Source organism: Malaclemys terrapin, chromosome 8 (assembly GCF_027887155.1).
Source record: "Malaclemys terrapin pileata isolate rMalTer1 chromosome 8, rMalTer1.hap1, whole genome shotgun sequence".
Lineage (NCBI taxonomy): Eukaryota > Metazoa > Chordata > Testudines > Emydidae > Malaclemys > Malaclemys terrapin.
Window position 1 is genome coordinate 55,464,734 of NC_071512.1, and position 26,359 is coordinate 55,491,092.

At 51.8% G+C, this 26,359-nt stretch overlaps 2 protein-coding genes across 2 annotated transcripts in view; one reads left to right on the plus strand and one right to left on the minus strand.

Annotated features, from left to right (window-relative positions):
- Positions 1 to 3,404, plus strand: part of RGSL1 (regulator of G protein signaling like 1) — a 51,898-nt gene extending 48,494 nt beyond the window's left edge. The window contains 2 exon segments of the mRNA XM_054038747.1: positions 1,166 to 1,261; positions 3,120 to 3,404. Of these exon segments, the coding sequence (XP_053894722.1) occupies positions 1,166 to 1,261; positions 3,120 to 3,187 (164 nt within the window). The 3' untranslated portion in view covers positions 3,188 to 3,404.
- Positions 196 to 26,359, minus strand: LOC128842601 (2-5A-dependent ribonuclease-like). The gene is made up of 8 exons (XM_054038748.1): positions 26,151 to 26,359; positions 16,372 to 18,051; positions 15,165 to 15,256; positions 11,323 to 11,534; positions 11,010 to 11,142; positions 7,881 to 7,996; positions 6,609 to 6,706; positions 196 to 380 (listed from the first exon to the last, which is right to left on the minus strand). Exons 2-8 carry the CDS (start codon positions 17,852 to 17,854, stop codon positions 328 to 330), a joined length of 2,187 nt encoding a protein of 728 aa, XP_053894723.1. The 5' UTR covers positions 17,855 to 18,051; positions 26,151 to 26,359; the 3' UTR covers positions 196 to 327.

Sequence of the window (26,359 nt, forward strand, 5' to 3'; positions counted from 1 at the left end):
ACTAGGAAAAATATCCTAAATATATATTGATCACACAAAAGCACCTTTATAAACTTTAGTTTATTTCTGGGATTACATTCACTGCAAAGAAGCAGATGAGCAGAGTAATGTATCACAGCATATACATATTTTAAATTCATCTCTCTTCCCAACCCCACTCCCCTTGGGTGCCTCTCTTTCTGGGCTATCCCTCCCCCCTGGGAAATTCCCAAGGAAGAGACTTGAATTTTTCTTCCATCTGGCCACATAGTGTCACTGTTGCTCCGCTTGTGCCTTATTTTGTCATCAGCAGAGGATTGGGCAGCTTCTGGTGCTCAAAGCGATGTCTCAGCTGGGATTGTAGCCTTTGAGGATGTGGTGAAGTACCTTCTTTAGGAAAGCTTGGGAAAAAAAAATATAATTCAGAACTTCAGATTGCTAATTCAGGGAGGGAGAAATTCAAATGACATCTGCCACACGAAACTGAAGATAGTGCTTCATCCTACAATTTGTAGAGCAAACACCAGTTGGCTGGCTGCATGTATATATTGGACTATGGATGTGGCTGGGTGTGTGTGGCAATATGTTAAACCATGCGGCTGCGTGTAAAGCTGTGTGTCTTTGTACCACCTTCCTCTTTCCCCCTCCATTCACACAACCAAACAAACCACCTTGAACAACATCCGACTAAACACAAGGCCCCACCTCCTATCCTTCAAGACCAGTACCATGCATGGGATAGTCAGTAGCTCGTACCCCTGTTGTTCACCACTGCTGCAGCAGAACCTAGGGCAGGAGGTGGTTCCCTCTGTTATTCATTTGTCCTCTCATCTTGTTTCATTGACTGTGCCTGATGTTCAAGGAGAACAGGCTACAACAACATCAAATGAGATGCTTGTTGGATTACCCTGAGCCGCTTCCTTCCCCCTCTTGCCCAAGGATACGTGTTTATGTCACATCCCAGTCATTTAATATGGGATGGGAAGGGGAATCCAATCTCACTCTCCAGTCCCTCCTCAACCCTGTCTGCCAATCCAGACGAAAGGAGCTGACAAGGTCTGCAAATCTGTGTGGGAGCAGCTGGGTGGTAGAGCAGAGGAAGGGGGAATCTATTGGATGCATTAGAGGAGGATCCCATTTCTGGAGAAGTTACTGTGGTGTATTGTTTTGCCTCCTCTTTCAATAGAGGACTATCCAATCATTAGGTTCACGCTGCTCAAGGGGATCCAGCTGCTGCTGCCTCAGCCTCGGGAGGAAGTGGATTCTTCTACAGAGCAAAAGTGTAAGTAACTTTGCCCCTGAGGCTCTCTGACCTGGGAACCGAGTGCCTAGTGATGAAGAAGGAGCCTGGGAAATCAGACTCTTCTGTCTCTAGTTATTCCTGTCCCCAGCTGCACAGTACTGGGTTTACCATGGCAACATGATGCTTGGCCCAGAGTCAGAAGGGGCCCCGGCCAGCCTGATTCCCCGGCCGGCTGAGCCAGCCAGGAAAGCTGCCCCACCCCACCTCTTCCCACCCCTGTTCTGTCCCAGGCCCACCCCCACTCCACCCCTTCCCCTGAGCTATGTCCCGGCTGGGGGCTGCAGCAGGGGTCGGGCGCACCCTGCATTCACTGGGCAGCGGGAAGGGGAAGCGGGGGCAGGGGGAAAGAGGCAGTGGGGAAGGAAGGGGGTGGGATGGGGAGGAGAAGGGGATAGGGAAAGCAGGGATCCAACATGCGGATCCCCTTGGCAGCAGCTGGGGCTCCTCTGTTAAACAGGCCCATCAAGCCCTCACCCTGACAAGCCCCACCTCCTCTGCATCTATACCACCCCCGCTGAGCCCCCCAGACACCCTCCCCACTGAGCTCCAACCACCTACACCTGGACCCCCACCCAAATAAACCCCACCTTCCCTGCACCCAGACCTCTTCCCCTCCCCCTCCCCCCCCGCTGAGCTCCAACCACTTTCACTTGGTCCCCCCTGCAGACTCCCATTGCCCCTGCACCTGGAACCTCCCTGTGCATCTAGATCCCCCATTGAGCTGCCTGCACCCAGACTGCCCCCTACAGAACCCTCTTACTCCCCACACGGAACCCTCTTACCCCCATCTGGATCCCCCCACACTAAGTCCCTCTGCACTTGGATCCTGCTGCCAGGCTGAGCCTCCCTGCCCATATCTGGTGTGCCTGGTGCAAAAGAGGCAGGGCCCCAGGGTGTTTCTGTGGCAGGCATGGCCCTTGTGCTGTGTCAGGGTCAGGTTCAGCCTCACTGCCAAGTCCCTGTCCCAGGGGGGTCGGGGAGACTGCAGGTTGTTCTCCCACCTCCAGGCAGCCAGTAACCTGTGCTCCCCACTGCCATGGTGGAGCTTCCACATTTATTTATTGTAAAAAAAAAATGCAGAATTTTAAAATATTATGCACAGAATTTGATGCAGAATTCCCTCAGGAATGGGGGTGCTGTACAGCTGTGATGGTGGGACTGTGAAGGGGGTCCTGGACAGTGGGGGAGCTGTGGGTGGGGAAGCTGGGCAGGGGGGGTATGGTGTGCAGGATGCTGTGCAGCTGTGGTGGGAGGTCAGCAGGAGGGGTCTCTGGGCAGGGGGTGCTGGGCATAGCGGGTCCGGGGGCATTGGGCATAGGGATCTCTGGGGGAAATCTCTGGGTAAGGGGGTGCTGGGCATAAGGGCAGGGCACTGGGCAGGGGGGCAGTGGGGAAGGGGCACACTGGCAGCACAGGACTGGGTGGGCCAGTGTGCATCTAGCAGTTGTGGGTTTGTAAACAGTGCCCTTGTGCTAGGCTGAGTGGGGCCATTCCCGCTGTGCCTCATTGCCCCCAACCGGCCCCTTGCTCTGCGGACCACCCCCCAGCACATGCCCTATTTTCCCAATGGGGGCCCACAAATGTTTGGCGCTGGGCCCACAAAAAGTTAATCCAGCCCTGCACCTGCGTAGATATTGCCAGGCCACCTTGGGAGCATCACGTTCCCCTGCTGATCTCTTTACCCCAAGGAGAAGTTAGGAATGCTCTTTCTCTTTAGTTCACCTTCCTATCTGCCCAGGAAAAAAGAGGCTTAGATGTTAGAATGTTGCTGGTTGCTTGTGTGGAGGGGATGATTTTCAATTCATGATGGAAAGTTCTCTCTCAGGTTTTGTCTCAGCATCATCTGAAAGCCTCAACTGGAAAAAGCCTCCATCTGGCATCTGCGTGACCCAACAGATCGGGTAGGTAATGACTGGGAAACCTCATCTCCTTCCGTCCAGACCCAGTACGAGTGCCTAGCATGATTTCCCATCTCATTCGCTTCCTAGGCTGAGTACAAATTGTGTGGGCATGCCAACTCCCTGTCCCCCCAACCTACCCCAGGCACAATGAAGAGTGGGGAACGTAACCCCAGCTAGGGGTGGATGGGATTGTTGGCTTCTCAGCTTTGTTGCAATTCCAGTGCATTTGTATAGTACAGGGTCGGTGCCCTCCTGTCCCCCGCCCATCTTGGATTGGCATTGCCTGACGTTCTTGCTCTTTTTCCTTCAGGCAACAGCTTCAAGATGCTTCTAAAAAGCCATCCTAATCCATCCCCGATTTCATGGTTTGAGTGAGAGCAACTCTGCACCCGGAGGCTGGCTCTGAAGGCACGGCAGTGCTGCAGGTCAGGACTGAGGTGCACTAGCAGGGCCATGGTGGGAGATCTGGACTAGAATATCAGGGGTTGTGGCAGTTCAGGCATTAGGTGCTTTGGCAGACCTATGGATTGCACAACACCTGTTCTCATAGTCCTTGGCTGTGGACAATGATAGCATCTTCTGCCTTCAATAATGTTCTTTAATCACTGGCCCCTTCCCCCATAAAGAAATAAGTGGAAGCAAAGAAAGAAAGAAAGGTCACGGGAGGTAGGTAGATAGGCCTAGGCACTAGGACAGGCAGTGTCTGCCCACTCCTCCACTTGGGGGACAATAGCAGAGAGCAGCCAGCCAGAAACTCCAGCCAGCGGGGCAGGAGCAGCCGAAGCAGGGACCTCTAGACATCGCAGTCAAAACTGTAGCCAGTTCTGACTTTCCCTGCCCTGACTGGCTGTTTGCTCCAACCCTCCCTCCCTCTCCTCACAGTATCTTCACCTCACCTTCAGTCCACACCTGCCCGCCTTATCTTCTCCTCCCCTGCCCTGTCCCCTTCACCCCCCTTTCCATTTGGCTGATCCCCTCCTAAGTAAACCCACCCCTCACCCAGGCCCAAAATAGTTGTGGAACGAACATAACGTTTGCTGCCATCCCGCTGACCGCTCCGCTTGTGTGTTAGACCCCTTCCCCCAGCCTGGGGCTGTCTAGTCTATTTAGACAATATTGTCTCATTGTTTCCTTGTACTTCCCTGTCTATCCATCTCCATCTGTTGTTTCATCTTGAGATTCTAAGCTCTTTGGGGCTGGGGCTGTCTTTTTGTTCTGTGTTTGTCCAGCTCCTAGGGCTGTGGTCTATGACTGGGGCTATTAGGCACTTCCGTAACACCAATAAATAATAATTAATAGGTTTCCTACTTGGGCGTATCGATTCCCTGGGTGTAATGCTCTTGTCCCAGTTCTCAGAGGGAGTTGTTCCAACAACTTACACAAGCGGGTCCCCTCTGTGCCTTTGAAGCAACATTGCAGGAGAGTCTGGTCTCTCTGTAAGGCCTTGTCTACCCTGGGGATATGCCCCAGTTACAGCCACCAGTCACCAGCCACCCAGGTAGCTGCACCAGTGCAAACCCCTAGTGTGGGCAGGCAAATGCTCTGCAGCTGCAATTTGCGCTGGGGGAGCTTGACACTGCTTGAAACCGGGGCAAGCTGCATCGTTGCTAACCTAACCGCAGTTTAAAGCCTCTTTGCCTGCCTACACTAGTGCAGCTACCGCGCTGGCTGAAATCCCCAGGGGTAAACAAGGCCTAAGGGAGCTGTATCCGTCCCCCACTATCCTTCTCGCTTGCTAACTGCCCAGAGGTCATTGCAGCCTGTGATGTAAAGTGTTTTCCCCCTCCACAGAGACAGCGGGAAGCCTAGTGCTCTGATGTTATTAGTGGATGCTGCAATGGCTGAAAAAAGTTCTGAGTTTCAAGCAACATGCACAGAGAAACTTTCTGCTCAGATGCTAGCAAGTGCAGAGAATAAAAGGTTTTGTTCGCTAGATGTATTCCTAGTGCCCTTCTGTCTGCCTCTAAATAAAAATAGCAGAGCAACCTCCAAGGTGAATTCCTGTCCCTTCAGACTCTAAACACACCACATGAGCCTCTGAATCCATCTCCTGTTCTCACTCTGATCACCTTTTTGGAGATGCTAGAGAACTTCTGGGCCCGGGGCATTTACACCCTGGTAGCTTAGACCAGTGTTTCTCAAACTGGGGTCCGCGGACCCCTGGGGGTTCTTGAGGATACTCCAGCGGCTCCATGGGTCCCACTGAGAAACTCCTCCCCCTCCCTCCCAGCACCTCCTTCATGCCGGGGAACAGCTGTTCCCCGACGTGAAGGAGGCGCTGGGAGGGAGGGAGAGGAGTGGGGACCTTGGCTCTGAGCCGCTCCCGGAAGCAGCCGGCAATGTCTCTGCAGCCCCTGGGGGGGGGGGGGCGCGGGAGGAGTCTCCACATGCTGCCCCGCTCCAAGCACTGACTGTGTAGCTCCCATTGGCCAGGAACTGTGGCCAATGGGAGCTGCAGGAGTGGTGCTTGTGGGCAGGGGCAGCACACTGAGACCCTCTGCCCCCCTCTCCCCCCCCCAGGAGCTGCTGCCAGAGGGATGTGCCTGTCTGGAGCCGCCCGAGGTAAGCGCCGCCCCTCTCACTCGCTCCTGCACCCCAACCCCCTGCCCCACCCCAGATCTGGCACCCAAAGTCCCTCCCAGAGCCCGCACCCTGCACCCCCTCCTGCACCCCAACTTCCTCCCAAACTCCTTCCCAGAGCCCGTAACCCCTCCTGCACCCCAACCCCCTGCCCCAGCCTGGTGAGAGTGAGCGAGGGTGGAGGAGAGTGAGCGAGGGAGGAAAGGGGGGGGATGGCCCTGAGAGGGGGCAGGGCCTCAGAGAAGGGGTGGGGTAAGGGCTGAGTGGGGGGGCTTGGGGTCTCTACAAATTTTTAAATCAAAATGGGGGTCCTTGGATTGCTAAAGTTTGAGAACTGCTGGCTTAGACCTTGGTTGTAAACAGGCCTCACACAGGAGTGAACAAAAAGTTCCCAATGCCCCTTGGCCTGGCTATATGAGGGTTCCTCTATGAGGAGGCCAGGGATTGCTTGCTCATGTCGCCCTGGCCTCTGTGGGGCAGGTGTAACCAACTAGTGGTGCAGGTCCTCTTCTGGGCTTGATACACAGAGGATAAGAGTCTGTTACAACCCCACCTAGAGAACTTTAGCTCAAGCTGTAGCAGCTCATGCATTTAACTCTGGAGGTCTCCAGTTCAGCCTCCCAAGTTTGAGGGGAGTGTGTCTAGAACTGTGAAGAGAGAAGAGATGAATCAAGGAATCGAGAGCTTTCATAAAGATACATCAGCCTTGGGGCCAATGAAGGCCTTCTCTCCATTCTGATTAAGACTGGCAGAGTGTGTTTTTGTTACTCAGTTGTGAAAATAAACTAATTAATTTGAATTCCCAAACTGGGTATTTACCAAATAGGTAATTAAATCCCACCAACCTCTGTCCACACGGCGCAAATGCTCATAGACATAAAATGTCAGATCTGGAAACCGGTCAACAAAATACTGTGATGGGTTCTGGATTATTTCCTTGAACCTAGAATAGAAAACAGATGATTTTACGTGGGGCATCCCAATTCATTGAGAAGTATCAAAGAAGTAGGTTTTCCCACTGTTCACCAGCCTTGAGAGAATTTCCTGGAAACAAACTAAGGTCCATGCTCTCCCTGCTTTGCATCTGTGGCTTCTTCCTTTCTCCCCTGCCTGGGGATTAAAAAAAATCACTTCGCTGGTGGTGGTGGTGATTTTGGCCGCTAGTTTTCAAAATCTGGTTGCAAAAAAGTTGTTTTTTGTTTTTTTTATAATACTGAGTAGTATATGGCTTGATAGCATTCATCACCATGCAATTTTGACAGGTCTGTATGCCCAATTAGGGCCCATTTAGGGCTTATGTCCCGCCTTCCCACCCCATTTCCGGTGACGCCAAAGTTTGGCACCGTCAACCATTTTAAAAAATTGTGTGTGTGTGTGTGTGTGTGTGTGTGTGTGTGTGTGTGTGTGTGTTTGAGTAGGGGTAGTGTTGTGTGTGTGTGTGCTTGGGTACATGGAGAGAAAAAGGTTGAAAGAAGAGAGTGAGAGAGTGTAAAGATGAAAAAATAAAGTTTGAGTAAGGTTTGGAGGAAAAAAGGAAAGAAAGGTTTTTTGGGGAGGTTGAGTCAGGAGAGAGGCTGGTAAAGACAGGTTATTCAAGAATAGAAAGAGGAAAAAATAAAGCAGTAAGAGAGTCTGTGTTACTGAACACATGCAGAGCGAAACATCCTACCCCAGCGACTGTTGATGGTGAAATGATAGCTGCTCTGGGTGATGAGCCTAGGGAGCTAGCCCCACCTTTTGGTGAACCAATCAGAGATTGTTTACAGCTAGGTCACAGAATGCACTTGTTAAACCAATCCTGTAGTCCCAAGATTTTAAACAAGAACCTTTTAGAAATGAACTATTGCTTGGTGGGTTATTTGAAAAACAAAATTTTTCAAAATGGCCGACTGTGCCAAACTTTGGCGCCACCAGAAATGGGGTGGCAAGGCGGGACATAAGCCCTAGATGGGCCCTAATTGGGCATACAGACCTGTCAAAATTGCATGGTGATGAATGCTATCGAGCCGTATACTACTATGCTGGAAGTGAAAAAAGGACCCCCTCCCACCCAACTCCTCTCGCAGCCCCCTGCAACTATCTTCATCTGGGACATCAATACCGATATGACCACTTACCATTGTGGTTTTGCACCATAGTGCGCCCCCACATTTCTGATTAACCTCAACAGGTCAGTGACAGTATCTTTATAGGGGCGTCTCTTTTCCATATTTTTCAGAACATCTTGATCAACCTGAAAAATGACCCATAAGAGATCGGTCACTCCATGAGGTTCCCATACCATAGAAAATACTCTCCTCCTTCCCTCTCCTTCTTGTCCCCTGGCTACTGAGATCTCCCACACTGGAAACATAGTCACTATCCCATTATTTCTTATATTTTCAACAGAATTGACCCACCTATTTTATAGCTACAGTGATAGTTAAGGCTGTATAATTGTTTCCATCATAACCCCCTACTGTCAGTCACTCAGAACTCTCCAAAACTTTTCACGTCTCAGGCTGAAATTTTCCAGGTTCAGTGTCTGTCTGGGGATGAATTGGGCTGTTTTTGTTTTTTCACAAAGTATGGGCTAAAACAATCCAGCTGTTAAGAACATGTAAAAAAAAATTAAGAACCTTCCCTATTATAAACAAAACAACCACGCAGCCTTGCAACCCCTGAGAGCCAAAAGGACTAGATCAAAGAAAGTTGAAATTTAGCTGGGAGAAAATAGACCAATGTAAAGAGAAATACCTCTGGTGACTTGTGGCTTTGTTTCTGCAGTTTGCAGGGCCACCCAGAGGATTCAGGGGGCCTGGGGCAAAGCAATTTTGGGGGCCCTTTCCATAAAAAAAAGTTGCAATACTATAGAATACTATATTCTTGTGGGACCCCTGTGGGGCCTGGGACCTGGGGCAAATTGCCCCACTTGCTCCCCCTCTGGGCGGCCCTGGCACTTTGCAGGGTCTTGAAATCACAGTTTGCACATGCACAGTGCTTTGTACAAGTACAGGGTTTTTTTAGCTACTCTTAGCAGAGTTCTAAATGCAGGCATGCGGCACTGCACATGTGCATGGCTAGCCTAGATGCACTGTGAGCATGCACAGCTATGTTTCCCATTGAGGCCCCAATCCTGCAAGCTCCTTCATGCAGGCAGACCATTATATCTGTACAGAGACTCACTGAATTATCATAGGGGGCTACCCACACAGAGCAATTTAGACAAAGGTAGCGGCGGCTCCAGGCACCAGCACTCCAAGCGCGTGCCTGGGGCGGCAAGCCGCGGGAGGCGCCCTACCGGTCCCTGCGAGGGCAGCAATCAGGCAGCCTTCGGCGGCATGCCTGCGGGAGGCCCGCCGGTCCCGCAGATTTGGCGGCAATTTGGCGGCGGGTACGCTGTAGCCGTGGGACTGGCGGACCTCCTGCAGGCATGCCGCCGAAGGCAGCCTGCCTGCCGTGCTTGGGGTGGCAAAAAAGCTAGAGCCACCCCTGCACAAAGGCCTCAGTGAGTGTACTTTTACTGCACACCAAAAGTATTCATTCCAACAGGTAGGGCTCCACAGAACCTTTTGCTTTACTGACTGAGGTGCACAGTCACTGCACACCTGATACAGAGAATTCTGGTGGGTCCAATCCGTTCTAAGTTATGGAATTTTTTTTCCTTTCAAGCCATAGGAATTCCATCAAAAGTCAGGAAGTGCCACAGTTAAGACTGTATATGCAACCTTAACTCCCCTTATACATAATGCATAGTATTCAGGACCAAATTCATGTAACAGAGTTCAGAATTTGGCTCAGAGACTCTATGTTATATACTATTTCTCAAATAATACAACACAGCACAGGTTTTTTCCCCTAGAACCTTGAAAGGCACATCTTGTAAGATGTGCAGTGAGGGCTTGATCCCTGACACCTATGGAACGGCTCCCATTGATGTCAACGGGCATTGGATCAGGCCCTGTGGAGCCCATTCACTACATATCTTCAGGTATGTACAAGGGGGACGAGTTAGCGGAACGATGGTTTTATGGTTAAAGCACTGGACTGGGACTCAGGAGATCTGGCTCTGGATTCAAGTTTCCAGCAGACTCCCTGTGTGACAGACTCCCTCTGAATTTCTCTGTGCCTCCATTCTCCATTTGTAAAATGAAAATTATACTTTCTTTCTCCCACCTTCTCTCTCGTCTATTTAGATTGTGAGTTCCTGAAGGCAGGGATTATCTCTTACTATATGTTCATGCAGCACCTAACATGATGGGGCCTTGATCTTGGTACGTGCTGCTAGGTACTACTTTAATACAAAAATAAATAATAATTAGCATTACATGTGTAACCTTAATTTTGTCATTTCCTGATTTCTGAGTGCTTAAGTGTGCAACCTGCGTGATAGTATGTGGGGGAGGGGATTTGGAATGAAAAAACGGCAAAAAAATATATTTGAAAAGGTACAAAACTGATGAAGTTTTCAGATATTTAAAATATGAAATGGCAATATAGGAAAAAACAATGCATTTTCTTAAGAAGAAAATATCTAAAGTATATTTTAAATATCAAATGTATATTAGCAATTTGGCAAACCAATTCAGATTCCATTTTGTACAGGAATCCACTGATAATGAAGTTATTTAGTATCAGTGCACTGGAAAAATATGTATATTGGATGATGCCTTGATTATGTGTCAATTTCATTCTGCCAAATCCCTTGGTTGGCCATTAGCTGCTTTTGATCACTAAATCAAATAGGCTTTGGCAAGAGGGCCTCCATTTCACTTTGCAATGGACAGGTTGAGTAATAAAAAGCATTTATGGATTCCTTCAGCCTTGCCACCAGCAACAGGTATCCTGTCTTTGAAGACACGGTGGACACAGAACATGAGCAGACTGAGAAAAGGTTGAATACAGGCAGTAGTCCAACCAACCATCAAGCAGAAAGGACTATGATGACGCTACCAAGAAGAGAGAAAAGGAAATTAATTTTGATCCACAGTAAGGAATCTGGGCTGAGACATCTGTGGCCCACATACAGAAAACCTTAGTGCCTATAAGTCTTCAGGGACACCTTTCCTAGTACAAGCTGCCTGTTGTTATTTATTTTATGATTTAAATTCCAGCAGCGTGCTGGGTGCTGTATAAGACACTAACTGACAACGGTTCTAGCCCTGGAACATTTGCACTATACAACAAAGATACAGAGAAAACAGGACACAGTGGGAAGCCTATTTGGAGGATTATTCTTAATATATAATTAGCTGATTAAAGCTTACCTTCCTAGTCCACTGGTGGAAGTGCTTCTCAGTTGTTGCCTTATTGCAATTCAAAGCTTTCACAATCTGGCTCCCAGCATTGTATTTTTCGATGTCTGGATTATTCCCAACATCCACAAGAAACTCAAACCTGCTGTGGAATTGAAAGAGAGGAAGGGATGGCCTTCAAGAATGTGTACCTGCTATAGAGTTGAAGGTGAGTCAGGGTCGTCATGGCACATTTATTATCCCAGAGTGGGGAGGTTTTGGCAAGAGCATTGCATCTTTTGTATCTATTGTTTGAGATCTTAGAACTACTGTTAATGACATTTACCTCTCACAGGTCCAGAAAAAGGGGTGGTGGATCAAGTCTCCTAACTGAACTGAGTTTCCTCTGTGGGGGGAGACCAAACTTCTTATGAGATCTTCAATCTCCAAGTGACCCTGCAAATCTGTTGGACATCTTGCAGACACATCCTCTCCATCAGGTCCATCAAAAGGGACCTCACCCCTTGTTACAACATATAGGACCAACCTCCCGAGTGCCTGAGCAGGAGAACAAGCATCAGAATATTTCACTTCCAGAGCCAAAACCTCCAGCAGAGAGAACATACAGGGTTTGCTCCTGCTCCCCTTGAGTCCAGAAGGAGCAGAACTGAGCCCATAATCTGCAAAGTTTCAGTTATATATTCATCCTATGGGCCAAATTCTCTTTGTTCTGCTATTCTCAAGAAACAGCAGGTACAGGATCTTTGCCAAAAATAGATATATGAATTGATAATATCTCCCACTTAACACGATCCCTTAAAAGAAGCTGTTTTGATACTGAAATCAAGGTTGTTGGGCTTTTTAAAAAAATGCTGCATGTAAAATAATGGAATCCGTGGATCAAGGTTAAGGTTGTGGTGTTGTAATGAAATATACATTTCTTTAGACTAAGAAAGAATAACATGCTTACGTTTCTTACATGGCTGTAAGATGTTATGATGTTTTAACTATTCATTTCCTTGCTGTTAAAGGTTTGGGTTTTGTAAATGATGTGGTAGTTAAATAAATTGTTGATACTTAGCAACCTGCACCATTTTTTTTAATGAAATGTTTTTTTTCTCTTTGGGAGTTGGATGAACAATTGAACCAGTGGATGAACTGCTTTGCCTCCGCTGTATTCCCGTAGGCCTAAATCCTGCAAATGTTAACGTGTCTGCTTAACTTCACACACAATGAGTGATGCCACTGAAGTCAATTGGATTGGGGCCTAAGGCCTATTTTAGGTATCTGTTACCCTCCCTTTACTGTGCATGTAATATAAGGAAATGACTTGTCCTTCAACAGTTTTTATTTATCTTTTCTCAATGGGAGGTTGCAACCCCAGGGAATCATGAAAGGTAACCGGGGTGTCATGAGGCATTGAAATTTTTAATTATAATCTAAAGCAAAGAAAATCTCGCTCCACCACTCCCAATACACCTTACCCTTCAAAATCAAGTATTCTCTGTCAACCTCTCAAAACACACACACAAATACATTATGTAAGCTTAGCATTATCATTGATACTTTTTTATCCTTACTCTTATAGTAAATGTAACGAGGTTGCAACATTTTTTTTTAACTTTCAATAGGGGGTTGCCAACCTGAAAAAATGGAGAAACACTGATCTACAATAAAAGAAACTAAAAAGTAACTTAGCTATAGCTTTGCAGCCAATTTTTGTCTGTTTAATTTGAAATGATCACTAATAAATATATTACGGCAGTCAGCCCCTTTGCAGTTTAGAACATACTGGCCATTTCAACCAGAATAGCAGAGATTCTCTTGTCAGATTAGTGCACATTGTAAATAGCAACTTGCAATAGCTCAGAGGAAAAAGTCTTCAATGTTCACCTTTTGTAATGCCCAAAGGTCTTGTTTCTGGTGGGGAAAATACCCTTTTCTATTAAAAATTCCATTTTCCTAGGAGCTATGTCAACTTCTTACGATCTACTTCAAGAAGCTGACCAGCTCCTGGTCAACTTGCCCATATGCTGCATTATGCTGTAAGTGTCATGACCATTGTATTTTTATATCAAGTTTAAAATAAACTGAAAACAAGATACATAGAAAAGACTATGGGCCAGATTGTCTCCATCGGTGTGTAAAGCAAAGGGACGGAACTTTGGTTTGTAAAATTTTCACATACATTGTTTCACCGAAGGAGTTCCGTTTCATCTCCTACCCCCACAGGGCAAAGCAACTTCCTAACAATAGATCTGGCACTTGGCAGCCCCCTTCCTCCAAAGCTCCTTGCCTGCGCAGCTCCAATGGACTAGTATAGCAATGAAAACAGTAGAGGTAGAAAAGAAGTAGATCTAGCCAGGGAGAGTTGGCTCTGTCTAAATAATAGATTGCAGTGCCACAACAGGGCTGCTACCCTTTGCTTTCTTGGCTGTTTTTGACGCATCATTATATTAGCATGTCGAAATTACAGTATCAAGTAGGTCCCTTATCAGAAGTGACGGAATAATCCACTATTTCTATCACATGCACCTGCAATTTGTATTTTTTTTTTTTTTAGCAGCATTGGAATGTCCAAAAAATCAAGCCATCTGATTGGCTGATGCCCAATTGATTTCCTATCAACAATACTCACTCGTGTCTGACTTAGTGGGTAGTCACCCACGAAAGCTTTTGCTCCAATACATCTGTTAGTCTATAAGGTGCTACAGGACTCTTTGTTGCTTTGAACAATACTCTGACCTTCTGCATTGTCTATTTCTATGTTTGATTCTGCAGAGACCAACAACTGTATTGTTATGTTGGGGGTTGGGTTAACCTAGGGTTACCATTCGTCCGGATTCCCCAGGACATGGCCGGCTTTTTAAGCTAAAAATAGCGTTAGGGGGGAATTTGTAAATGTCCGGACTTCCCCCCCCCCCCATGCAGAGCACGCGCGGCTAACAGTGCAGCTGGCAGGATGGTGCCACTTACATGGGGCTCCGACACTCAACCAGAGAGAGCACGTCCTCCTCCTCCTCCCTGCAGCAGAACTCCCTCCCTCCCTCCCTGCATCACAGATCGGCTCCGGCAGTCTGGAGCTCCTCCCCCACTGCTGCCCAGCGTCCGAAGAGCGGCTCATGCAGTTCCTGAGCAAGTTCACCGAGACATTAGGCAAAGAAAGGCCAACAACAAGGGGGCCAGGGGGTCGGAGAAGGGGCAGGGAGGTTCTGGAGGGGGCAGTCAAGAGACGGCGGGGGTCGGGAGTTCGGGGGGGCTTTCTGGGGGGGTGGATAAGGTTTTGGGCAGTCAGGCCCTGGCCCCAGCGGCTCCGGCTCGGCTCGGGCCCCAGGGCACCGACCCCGGTTCCGGCCAAGCGCGCCAGCCCGGCCCCAGCCGAGCGACGCCGGCCGAGCACCCCCGGCCCCAGTAGCTCCGGCCCGGCTCGGGTCCAGGGCGGCAGCCCTGGTTCCGGCCAAGCACGCCAGCCCAGCCCCGGCCAAGCACCTCTGGCCCAGCCCCAAGCCCCGCAACCCCGGCTGGAGCTCCGGACGGAGTGCAGCCTGATTCCTGGGCTCTTTAAAGCCAGTCCTGGTCAGGGGACAGGGACGGGGGGTTGGATGAGTCGGGAGCAGGGGGGGTTAGATGGGTCTGGGGGTCTGGGGGGGTCTGTCAGGGGGCAGGGGTGTGGAGAGGGGTCGAGGCAGGCAGGGAGCAGAGGGGGTTGGATGGGTTGGGAGTTCTGGGGGTCCTGTCAGGGGGTGGGGAGCAGTTGGATAGGGCATGGGAGTCCCGGGGGTCTGTCTGGGGGTGGGGGTGTGGATAAGGGTCAGGGGACAGGTAGGGTCCTAGGGGGGGCAGTTAGGGTGGGGGGTTCTCAGGAGGGGGCAGTCAGGGGACAAGAAGCAGGGCGGCTTAGGTGGGGGTGAGGTCCTAGGGGGCGGTTAGTGGCAGGGGTCCCAGGAGGGGGCAGTCAGGGGACAAGGAGCGGGGGGGGTTGGGGGTTCTGAGGGGGGCAGTCAGGGGGAGGGAAGTGGGAGTGGATGGGGGCGGGGCAGGGGTGGGGCTCCTCTCCTCCTCCCCCCCCCCCCCGTGTCCTCTTTTTTGCTTGTGGAAATATGGTAACCCTAGACTAGGAAAAAAATCAGAAAAGGGCAGAAAGTTGGAAAAACTGTAAACACAATATTGGTATTAAGGAAAAAGTACCTCCAAGTCTTCTTTGATTATAAGTTCCCTTTGACCTTCAGCAAAACTGCAACTCTTATCAAAATCTGCAAGGAGAACTTTATCATCCGCATCTAGCAAAGCAATATGATTTGTTAATAGTAAATTAATGGCTCCTGTGTGGTGTTCCACCTTTCTAGTGTGTGGCTGAATTAACCCTTTGTTCCCTGGAGCAGGGTTACTCAGAGGGATGCCCTGATCCATCCATATGATGGTAAAGCTGCTGAACTACAGGCTTTGTTGCTGCTGTGATTAGGTTTCCTTTCCACTTCTGTCTGTCTCTGACACACACAATATACTTTGTCTCGCACACATATACATACTAAAGCATCCTTGTACACATGCATAACATCCTTGTTGTGAAAACACACACACCGTGCAAGTCACTGGGTTTGAATCTTATATAATACCCTTATAGCAGGGTGGTTACCCCGCTCCTGCCCTGAAGGGCTTAAAACAGCCCTGGGAGAGGGCTGTGGCAGGGAAAACAGCTAATAGGCTTATTGGGGAAGCAGCTGCAGCTGGACCATGCCCCAATCAGGCCTCAGCTGGCCTTATATAGGAGGCTTTGAGCCAGGAGCCCAAGCAGTCTCTCTCTCTCTAACTGTAGAGGGAGATGGGCCTGGCTGCAGGGAGCTAGAGACAGGGTACCTGGGTGGAACAGGGCTGGGGGAAGGCCACGGGAGCTGGGGAGCTCCGGCCTGGAAAACCCCAGGCCGTGGCCTAGTCTAAGGCCAACAGGTACTGGGGGTTGCAGAGGGCATCCTACAGGTAGGCAGAGGCAGCAGGTCCAAACCCTCCTTGCCAGTGATGAGTGGCATATACTGCAATCTGCCCCAGGGAACGGGGGCTAGTTAGTGACTGGCAGTAGCCCATGACTGAGGCAAGGTGGGGATAGAGGGTTGGGGGTTCCCCTGGATGGGGAGACCCTGAGACTGAGGGGTGTATGGCCAGGGGGCAGCACCCCAGGTAACGAGGCACCAGGCTCTGGGAGGGACATGGGGGGGCCAAGCGGCAGTGGGACACCTGCCTGCAGAGGGCGCTCCAAGGCTGGAAACAAGCTAATTCCCAAGACACCAGCAGGAGGCACCACAGGGGTGAGTCCCGCACCTTTACAACCCTGCTTTCTAGAATTTCTCACCCAGCCAGGCTGCAGGATTAAATGGAACCAAATGTAAAACACACAAACCTATCAAAATGTTACGTGGGTGCAGGTCCCCATGGCCTAATTCCAAAGAGTGCAGATCTCTCACTGCTTCCAAGAGTGTCTTGAGGATGTTATGATTATTGACTGCCTGTGCAGATTTGCTCAGATGATCCTCAAGGTTGCTCTCACAGAGAGAGAGGCAGAAGAGCTGGCAGTTGCCATGAGTCTCAGTCCCAAAAAGTTTTACCATATGCCTGTTGCTATGGCAGTGACTGAGACACATGGATTCTCGTTTAGCCTTATCACTGCCAAGAAGGAATCTCTTCACAGCCACCTCTTTCCCTGCATGGAATCCCAGGTAGATGCCGCCTTCAGAGGTGCTCTCAATGCAGTAATACTCATCAAATATGATGTTGAGTTTTCCGATCTGAGGGGAATTTATACTGTGAAGACGCCATAGTTGCTCTCCCCAGCGTTTGCTGGTGGGCTCCCAATCTTTAGGAGGCTGATTATTAGTAGCCGTAGCACCGTATTTGAGCAGCAGCGCCACCATTTCATTGTTGTAGTTCTCTTTGGCCGCAGAAATGTCACTACAATCAGCCCTGGCTCCGTTCTCACATAACAGCTTGGCTATTTCCTCATGGTCATACTCCACAGCTATCTTCAGTGCTGTTTTGCCATCATTGCCCATGGCGTTAATGTCAACTTTGCCTGTCTTCAGTAACAATTCCACCAAATCCTGACTTTGCCTCTCTGCTGCCAGGATGAGCGAAGTCTTCCCATTTTCATCTCTTCCAGTAACATCAGCGCCACAGTCCAGCAGAAAGGAGACTATTTGTTCTATATTCTTGTTTTGTCTACGTATGGTGTTCTTCTTCAGAGGCAGCCGTAATGCATGGATCAAAGCGTTCCTGCCAAAGTTATCACAGGCATGCACGCTGGCTCTCATCTCTTTCACGAGGGTTTTCACAGCTGAGAGGTGGCCATTCCTGGCAGCATCCATCAGGGCTGTTTTTCCTCCTTTGTACACTTGTCTTTGTTGTGTACTGACCATCCTGCCCAAATTCACATCCATCTCTTTCTCATCCGAGAAATTCTCATACAAGAATTTCAAGGCCTTCTCCTTCCCATACCAAGCAGCCTCCATAAAGGCCGTGAAGCCGTTGTTATCCTTCTCATTTATTTCTGACCCCTTAGAAAGGAAGAGCTCCAAAAGGCTCACATTCCCCACTATGCCTGCTATAATAAAGGGCGTGGCACCATTGTCCTTTCTGGCACGTGGATCAGCACCTTGCTCCAGCAGAAGGTTAACGATCTCTTCCTGATCAACCTGTACAGCGCTGTGCAGAGGTGTCCAACCACCTTCTACCTTGGAATTGACATCTGCACCTTCCTCCAACAGCTGCCGGACTGTCTTTACTGAACCTTTTTTGATAGCATCATGTAATTGAGACGCTGTGGCTGCTGCTGTTCTATTTCTGCAGCCGTTTGGTGCCGCCGGCTGGCTGTTGCCTGTGGCCTCCATGAAGGCTAAATCAGTGGCTGTGCCCTTTGCGCCTCTTTGTCCCTTTCATGAGCAGTTTTTAGAACAAAATTTATTTCCCATACAATCGAGCTGGGAAGAAGGGCGTGGATCTACATCTGCCTTTGATGAGAGCAGCACACAGTGCTTCGCTGTGCAGTCCTGAAGATTCCCTCAGGAGGTTTTTTCAGCTATTTCACCTGGTTAACAGAAAAAGTAGCATCTCCTGTTAATTTAATCCCAGAGTTTACAGTTGCAATAAGTGTTCTTTTGAGCCATCCCCACTCTCCTCTCCTCCCCTGTACTCCAATTTATAATGAATTCATGGGAACAGAGTGGGAGATCATGTTTTCTAAGGGACTAAGATGAATACTATTAAACTCATTTTCTTAATCCTGGATTAGTGCCTAAATCCCAAGAGGTGAAAATCTTCTGTGCACTAAAATGCTGTATTATGTAACCCCCTAAATGGATAGATCAATACATTCAGAGAGAGTGTGGCATTGTCCCTTGCTCTCGAGTGGGGAGGGAGGCCACTCTGCCTCACTACAGGCAGACAGCAAGTTTATACTCTGGACCTCTAGGCAGGGCAGAGCCACAGCCAGTCTTTAGCCTGCAGTTGCCTGGCTGGGGCCGACAGCAAGGAACAATCTAGGGGGAGGAGGAGCTCTGGCCCTGTGGTGGGCAGGGCAGAGCCACAAACAGTCCTTAGCCCAGCACCTTCTGTCCAGGGCAGACAGGAAGTAACAGTCTACGAAGGAGCTCTGGCCAGCTGGGTGGCTAAGTTCCCTGTAAGCTGCGCGGCTGCACAGCAGCCTATTTCGCACCGTGCAGGTACTCAGGGAACCAGCCCTGGCCTGGACTTGCAGCAGCTGGGACACCCTTCCCCTGGCCCCATCTCAGCCCCGGACCTGCTGTGACTTGGGAAGGGGCACTTATCCCCAGCCCCTCTCCCTGCTGCACCCCAAACCCCTCATCCCTGGCCCCACCCCAGAGCCCACAACCCCGGCTGGAGCCCTCAGCCCCTGCACTCCAACCCTCTGCCCCAGCCTGAAGCCCCTCATGCCCAGCTCCACCCAAGAGCCCTCATCCCAATCCCCTATCCCAGCCCTGAGCCCCTCATCCCCAGCCCCAGGCCAGAGCTTGCACCCCCAGCCGGAGCCCTCACACCCCTGCACCCCAACCCTCTGTCCTAGTCCTGAGCCGCCTCCTCACACTCCGAACCCCTAGGCCCCACCCCCACCACATGAATTTTGTTATGTGCACCAATATGGAGGTGATGTGTCACACATCACCTCCATATTGGTGCACATAACAAAATTCATTCCGCACACGTGTAGGAAAAATTAGAGGGAATACTGCTGGGTGGGCAGAGCAGGGAGCATGCTTTTACCTAAGCCTCCTGGCTAAGGCAGCCAGAAAACACAGTCTCTAAGGCAGGGGTAGTCAGTAGGCAGACCACAGTCCAAATCTGGACAGCCAGATACTTTTCAGTGGCCACTGGGGGCAGAGGTGACCTGTGGGCAGGGCACACAGGGTCATATGCCCTCTTCCCCCCTCCCCCCCCCCGCACATTTCTCCAGACACCTCTGGCAGCTGTGCTCTCAGTGTGTCTGTGCAGCGTGGGGAGGGAGCATGGCAGCTGGCTGAGCTCCTCCTCTCCCCCCTCCCCCCATATGGGGCTGCTTCCTCTTTCCTGCAGCTGGAGCTCCAGCACTGCTGTCTACTTCGCAAACCATCCAGACCAGTGTGTGTGAGGAGGGGGGACACCTCTCAAGAGGGGAGGGGAGGGAGAGGGAACAGTAGGGTTACCATATTTCAGCAAGCAAAAAAGAGGACGGGAGGAGCCCCGCCCTAGCTCCGCCCCTGCCCCTCCCACTTCCCGCCCCCCCCAGAACCCCCAACCCTCCCCCCGTTCCTTGTCCCCTGACTGCCCCCTCCTGGGACCCCTGCCCCTAACTGCCCCCCAGGACTCCACTCCCTATCTAAGCCTCCCTGCCTCTTGTCCCCTGACTGCCCCAACCCTTATCCACCCCCCCACCCCCAGACAGACCCCTGAGATTCCCACGCCCCATCCAACCACTCCCCACCCCCTGACAGCCCCCCCCCCAGAACTCCCAACCCATCTAAACCCCTCTGCTCCCTGTCCCCTGACTGCTCCGATCCCTCTCCCCACTCCTGCCCCCTGACAGCTCCCCCCCAGAACTCCCAGCCCCCCACCCTCCCACTCCTTGTCCCCTGACTGCCCCCTCCTGGGACCCCTGCTCCTAACTGCCCTCCAGAACCCCACCCCCTACCTAAGACTCCCTGTTCCTTGTCCCCTAACTGCCCCCTCCTAAGACCCCCCCCAACTGCCCCCCAGGACCCTACCCCCTACCTGTACCCTGACTGCCCAAAACTTTCTCCACTCCCCCCCCAAAAGCCCCCCCCTGAACTCCCGAACCCCCCCCCATTTCTTGATTGCCCCCTCCAGAACCTCCCTGCCCATTCTCCGACCCCCTGGCCCCCTTACCCTGCTGCTCAGAACAGGGTGTTGGGCTCTGTGCGAGCCGGACACGTGGCTGCGCTCCCCAGCACAACAAAACCCGGTCCCTGGCCCTGCACAGGGCTGCCGGAGCCAGGCTGCGGGGGAGAGCTGCCGGCTCAGAATGCAGGGCGGAGCTCCTCTACAGCTGCTCCGGAGTCCAGCCCGTGACTTCCCTGCAGCCCTCCCAGCCGCTCGCTCTGCTCTGCCGGGGGAGGGGGGAAATCCCGGACATTTTGAGTTATTTACAAATTCCCCCCGGACGCTATTTTTAGCACAAAAAGGAGGACATGTCCGGGTAAATCCGGACGAATGGTAACCCTAGGGAACAGGGCACAGGCCAGCCCCTGGCGCAGAGATCGGAGTGGGGACAGGGCATGGGCCAACCCATCAGAAGGAAGGGGGGGGAGAGAACAGGGCACGGACCAGCGCCATGCGCAGTGTTCCCTTTTTCCTTTTGGAATATAGTCACACTGCAGTGGGGGTGGGGGTCACACAACCCTCCAGAACCTTTCATCTGTGCCCCCCACCCACATACTAGCCACAGCTAATGCCGCCTCTGCATGCAGGCTGAAGCTGAGCTGGGGCTGGAGCATGTGGATCCATGTTTGTGCTCTGAGTGGTCCCCGGAGTCGACCTGTCCCACCCCAGCCTCGTGCCTCCCACCCACGAGCAGTCCCTGGAGCCTGTCCACCCACCCTGTTCTCGCACCCCTGAGCTATCCCCGCCATAGGCGCTGATTCCGTGGGTACTTTAGGGCTGGAGCACCCATGGGGAAAAAATAGTGGGTGCTGAGCACTCACCGGCAGCCCCTCTATCAGCACCTCCCCCACCCCCAGCGCCTCCTGACCACCGGCGGGCCCCGCGGATCAACATCTCCCCCTCCTTCCCAGCACCTCCCGCCTGCCGTGATCAGCTGTTTTGCGGCATACAGGAGGCTCTGGGGGAGAGGGGGAGGAGCAAGGATGCAGCAAGCTAGGGGGAGGGGGCAGCTGGATGGGAAGAGGTGGGGTGGGGGTGGAGCGGGGATGGGGGCAGGAAGAGGCAGGGCGGGGCCTTGGGGGAAGGGGTGGAGTGGGGGCATGGCCTGGGGCAGAGCCAGGGGTCAAACACCTCCCGGCACTTTGGAAAGTTGGCACCTGTGGTCCCCGCAGTCCCCCCACCCTGGCCTCATGTCCTCTCCAGGCCCCATACCCGGCCCCAACTGGCCTCTTTCCCTCCACAGTCCACCTCCAGTCACCTGCTTCTGCCACATCCCGGCCTCCCACCATCTCCCCGGGGCTGCTATCTGGAGTCTCCTTGGTCCCTCCTGTTACCCAGAGCCTCCTTCCTGCCCCTCTGTTATCCCAGCCCCAAAAAGGGCATCGCCCTGCTGGCTGGATCATAGTCCAACAGCTTCACCTCCTAGCTACGAGCTCAAAGGTACTCACACGTTCACACCCTGCTTTGCTGTCCAGATCCCAGCCCATACCCATCCTCCCACCCCATCTCTGCTACGTGGCTCAATTGGGGGCACAGAGGCGCATTGAGGGGGGGGGCAAGCAGCAACACCAGATGACTCCAGCCAGCCCCGTGCATCCTGTTTTCAGTTGAGGGAAATAAGGTCACCTAACTCTACGGGCAGAACGGGCGGGGACTGATAGGTAATTGGGAGCTTGTAGGGATAATTGGGGGTTAAGGGAGGAGAACTGGGGGGTTGGTCTGGAGTGGACCCTGACTATTCCTTGACCAAGAAATTTGGACCTTGACAAAAAATAATGGACTACTCCTGCTCAAAGGCTCTGGGCAGGGTGGCGCAGAGCAGTGAGCAGACTTCTGCCAAGGCCTCCTGGCTAAAGCAGCCTGGAAGCAAACAGTCTGGAGCCCGCAGACTCCTGTCTGGGACAGACCACAAGCAACACACAGGCCCAGGGGTGGGGCTGGCAGCAGGGGGTAAAGCGTCCTGGGCCCACCCTACTCCACAGACTCCCAGCCCAAGGGGCTAACAGTGGTGGATGGGTGTGCCACTGGGTCAGCGAGGGTCCGCCCACAGCACGCTGACTCTCACTCTGGCAGCAGAATGGGATTAGAGTCTGGTCCCCCGGGCTACTTCCTACCACAGTCTGTGTGTAGGGTCCTGTGGTCCAAAGATCCTTGTCTCCTCCGAGTACTCGGCCGCTAGCAGCTCTGGCAGCTCCTCGGGGGCCTTGTCTGCCTACCCTAACTGCAAGGCATCGGTCCACTCGGGGGCTGGGCCGGCTCTAGGCACCAGCAAAACAAGCTGGTGCTTGGGGCGGCACATTTTTAGGGGCGGCTTTCTGGCCTGTGCACCTGCCTATGCATCAAGAGGAGATTATGCCAACACCCAGTCTGCATTGGATGACTTCACTGTAGAACCAACACAACAAGACATTGCACTGGAACCGGGGCTTGAGAGACGGCCTGTCAGATCCAGACGACCACCAGCCTGGACTAGAGACTATGTTATGTAGTATCTACAGTGTTTGCAGTGTAATATTCCTGCCAACAGTATAGTGTCTTGTTTCATATTTGTTCCTGTGGTTAGAACAACAATGTTTATTTTAATTTGGAAAGTTTCTTAAGAGAGGAGGGAATGTGGTGTTTAGATGCTGCATGTGATTATTAGAACTGGGAGCACTGGCTGTTGCGAGTCTGAAAGGACAGGAAACAGGAAGGAGCGGGGAGGAGTTGAGGAGGCTGGGAGAGTTACAGAGTGTGCAGCCACAGCTTGGTAAAGAGATTTCCACTGTAAATAAAGTTCTGTTGAAGTTTGTTAATACCTTGCCTGGTGGATACAACACATAGTCACCTTTTTTTATTGGGGGGAGGGAGCTAAAAGCAATATTAAGCAATATTAAAGCAATTTTAAACAGCTATTTTTTATGAGTAGTTTTGAACCATAGGTAAATTTGTCCACTTTTAATAGAGACAGATGAGCTTCTGTTCCAAACCCTGTGTTTCCTTTATTTATTACTGCAGTCCCTAACATTTTGGAAGGGCTAATGTCCCTACAAGTTCCCAGTTCTTAAATCCATGGGCAGTGACTGTAACCTGGAGGTAGAAGGTCTAAAGCAGAGTGTAAACTCAGAGATGAATGACAGAGCAACCAGTGTGATAGAGGATATCCTAAAACAGAGAGGCACCTCCTACCACAGAGTCCAAAATCAGAGGCAGTGTGAGAAGAACTCCTTCAACTATCAGCAACAATAGAGCATTCGTCATTAGAGTGATGAGGAAAAAACTGCCCCTGAACCCCGGGAGAAAGATGAGAGAAAGTACAGACAACACCATGCTATAGAGAACCCTGTCAACTCCTCAGGGATGGGCAGTAATGACTAATAGATATAGGGGATCAGACCTCAAATACATCAGGAAGCCCTATCCCAGGCAGATGGCTCCCAGGTCTGATGCCTCTGAGGTGCTGGCTCCTTTTAACACTTTGGCAACACTCATCATGCTGATAAAGCTTTATTGAGTGGGATGGTGTCAGTCTTGCCTCTCCACTTTCAGATGTCACTGGCCTTCAGTGGGAAAGGGACAGGGAAAGCAGCTGCAGGAGGATGAGGGAGGGAGCACAATGGCTGACCTAAGCGGAGCAGCCCGGCCCCAGCCTGCTCTATTCTGCCAGCTCCCAGCCGCAGCGCTCCGCTTCCCGCCGCCGGTGAGAGCCGGGGGTGGTCCTTTCCCCAACCCGAGCGACATGGCTGGGGCCATCCTTTCCCCGCACTCACCGGCGGCGGGAAGCGAGCGCTGCAGCTGGGAGCTGGCGGAGGCTGGGGCCGGGTTGCTCCGCTTCCCATCGCTGCTGGTGAGTGCGGGGTCGCTGGGGGAAGAGGTGGAATGGAGGCGGAGCGGGGTGAAGGGTAAGAGGCAGGGTGGAGGGAGTTGTCCAGGGCCCCACACCCTCCTAGGGATGGTCCTGCCCCTTGCAGGGGGGGCCGGCCGAGGGATAGGGCTGGTCACCGGGGCTGGTGCTGCCGCATATGCAGCACACAACTGCCTAGGGCACCATGAAATTTGGAACAATTTGGTGCCCCAAATTTCATGGTGCCCTATGCAGCTGCGTATGCTGCATATGCCTAAAGACGGCCCTGACAGGCCCATATAACTCACCATCCCTGGTGACTAGATCCCCCCAGAGTGCAGTCTGGGACTGTGGTGGGCCCGCTGTGCACCCCTCTCCCCTCCCTCCTTGTCCCTGCTTGCCCGGAGCCGATCAAAAAGCAATAAGCAACAAGCAAACAAGTGTAAGGGGACTGTTACTAACATTCAGTGGAGATGTTTTGGTTGGCTAGCTCCCAGTACTAAAAGAATGGGGAGAGGTCAATTCTCCAGGTCAGCCTGATTGACAGGGCGGGCAGGCTAATCAGGACGTAAGGAGGCCAGGGTGGGTCCCATCCTCTGTGTGAGCTGGAATTGCCTGGGTCAAACAGAGTGGAGCTGAGCTAAGGAGAGAGCAGGGGCCCATGCTGAGCTAGGGAACAGAGCTGGGCCAGCCAAAAGGGCCAGAAAAGCAGCCCCAGAAGCCGGTTAGAGCTGGGAACAGAGTCACAGAAGCAGCCCACAGAGTGGACCCTTTGCTGGGAGCAGGGCTGCAGCCACAGAGCCAGAGACCCACCCCAGGGAGAGCAGATCCTGTGCTGGGAGCAGAGTTGCAGCCACAGAGCTGGAGGGGCCAGAGAAGCAGCCCAGGGGGCTGGAGGCAGAGCTGCAGCATCAGTGCTGAGGCAGAGTGGAGCCGGAGCTAAAATAGTAGGGCTGGAGCTGAAGCCGGGTGCGGTGAGCAACTGGGGCCAGCCAAGGGGGGATCCTGGGTAAAGGCCCCAGCGCAGAAAGACAACCCCAGCCAAGGGTCCTTGCAGGCCAGACTGGGAGGGGGATCTTAACCCTATGGGGGGTGATGCTGGGAAGAAGGGTCCCACCACCCAAAGCCCGGGGGTGTGCGGCCACCACCAGAGCAAGTGTCCAACCCACAGGATCCATGCAGCACAGCCAGAGCCCGAGAAGGAGGCCTGGGACCTACAAGGAACAGACTGTGAACTGCCCTGACGTTCCAGAGACACTGTTTGTAATGTTCCCTGCCACAGAGCGGGATGATGTGTTTTCCTTTAACTTTTCCCATTTTTCTTTATTCTTTTTTTAATTAATTGTTGACTAAATAACTTGTATTTGCTTTAAATTGTATGAAATGATCAATGGGTCAGGGAAGTGTCCAGTGCAGAGAGAGCACCCCGGAGTGGGGACACCCTAGCCCCTGTCCTAGGTGACCACAGCAGGATTGGGGGTCGAGCCCCCCAGGAATCCTGGGTCAGGCCTTGTCAGAGTTACGAGGACTCTGCCAGACAGGACAGTGGAAGGGGAGCCCTCAAGGGCAGGGGGGCCTCTTGGTAAAGGAAGTGGGAGTGAGGACTCAGATTCTTCCGTAAGCCCATTTCACCGGAGTAGAGAAGAAGCCAGGAAAGTTCCCCACAATAGCGGGACCATTCCCCCGCTTACACGAGCAACAAGCAACTCACAAGCCAATAAAGCCAAAACCAAGCCCAATTTCTGTGGGGGTTTTTTCGCAGGATTGGCATGTCTGCCCGTAGCCCCCCTCTCCTTTTCTTTCCTTTAGTAAGGCACCACAGACACACTAGAAGACACAAAAATCATAGCAAACAGTAAATATTTCCTCATAAAAAAGACTGGAATAACTCAGCCGACAACCTTCCCACTGAGGATCCAAACAGCTCTCCTTGTCTTCCTCAGCCCACTGTGTATATACCAGTCACTCACCTCCCTTCTTCCTCAGACGCCTGCAATCCCACATAGGAGTGTTTGCCTTTTTGTTTGTTCAGAGTTCTAGCCGCACAGCTCAGCAAAGAGGTGGGAGAACAGAGGGTTGGACTGCAAGGGACAGAGAAGAAAAAAGCAGAGGGAAGAGGAGAGAAAAAACAGTGCAAGCAGAGTAATGGAGGAGAGAGGTGCACTGAGGGCTCGGCGAG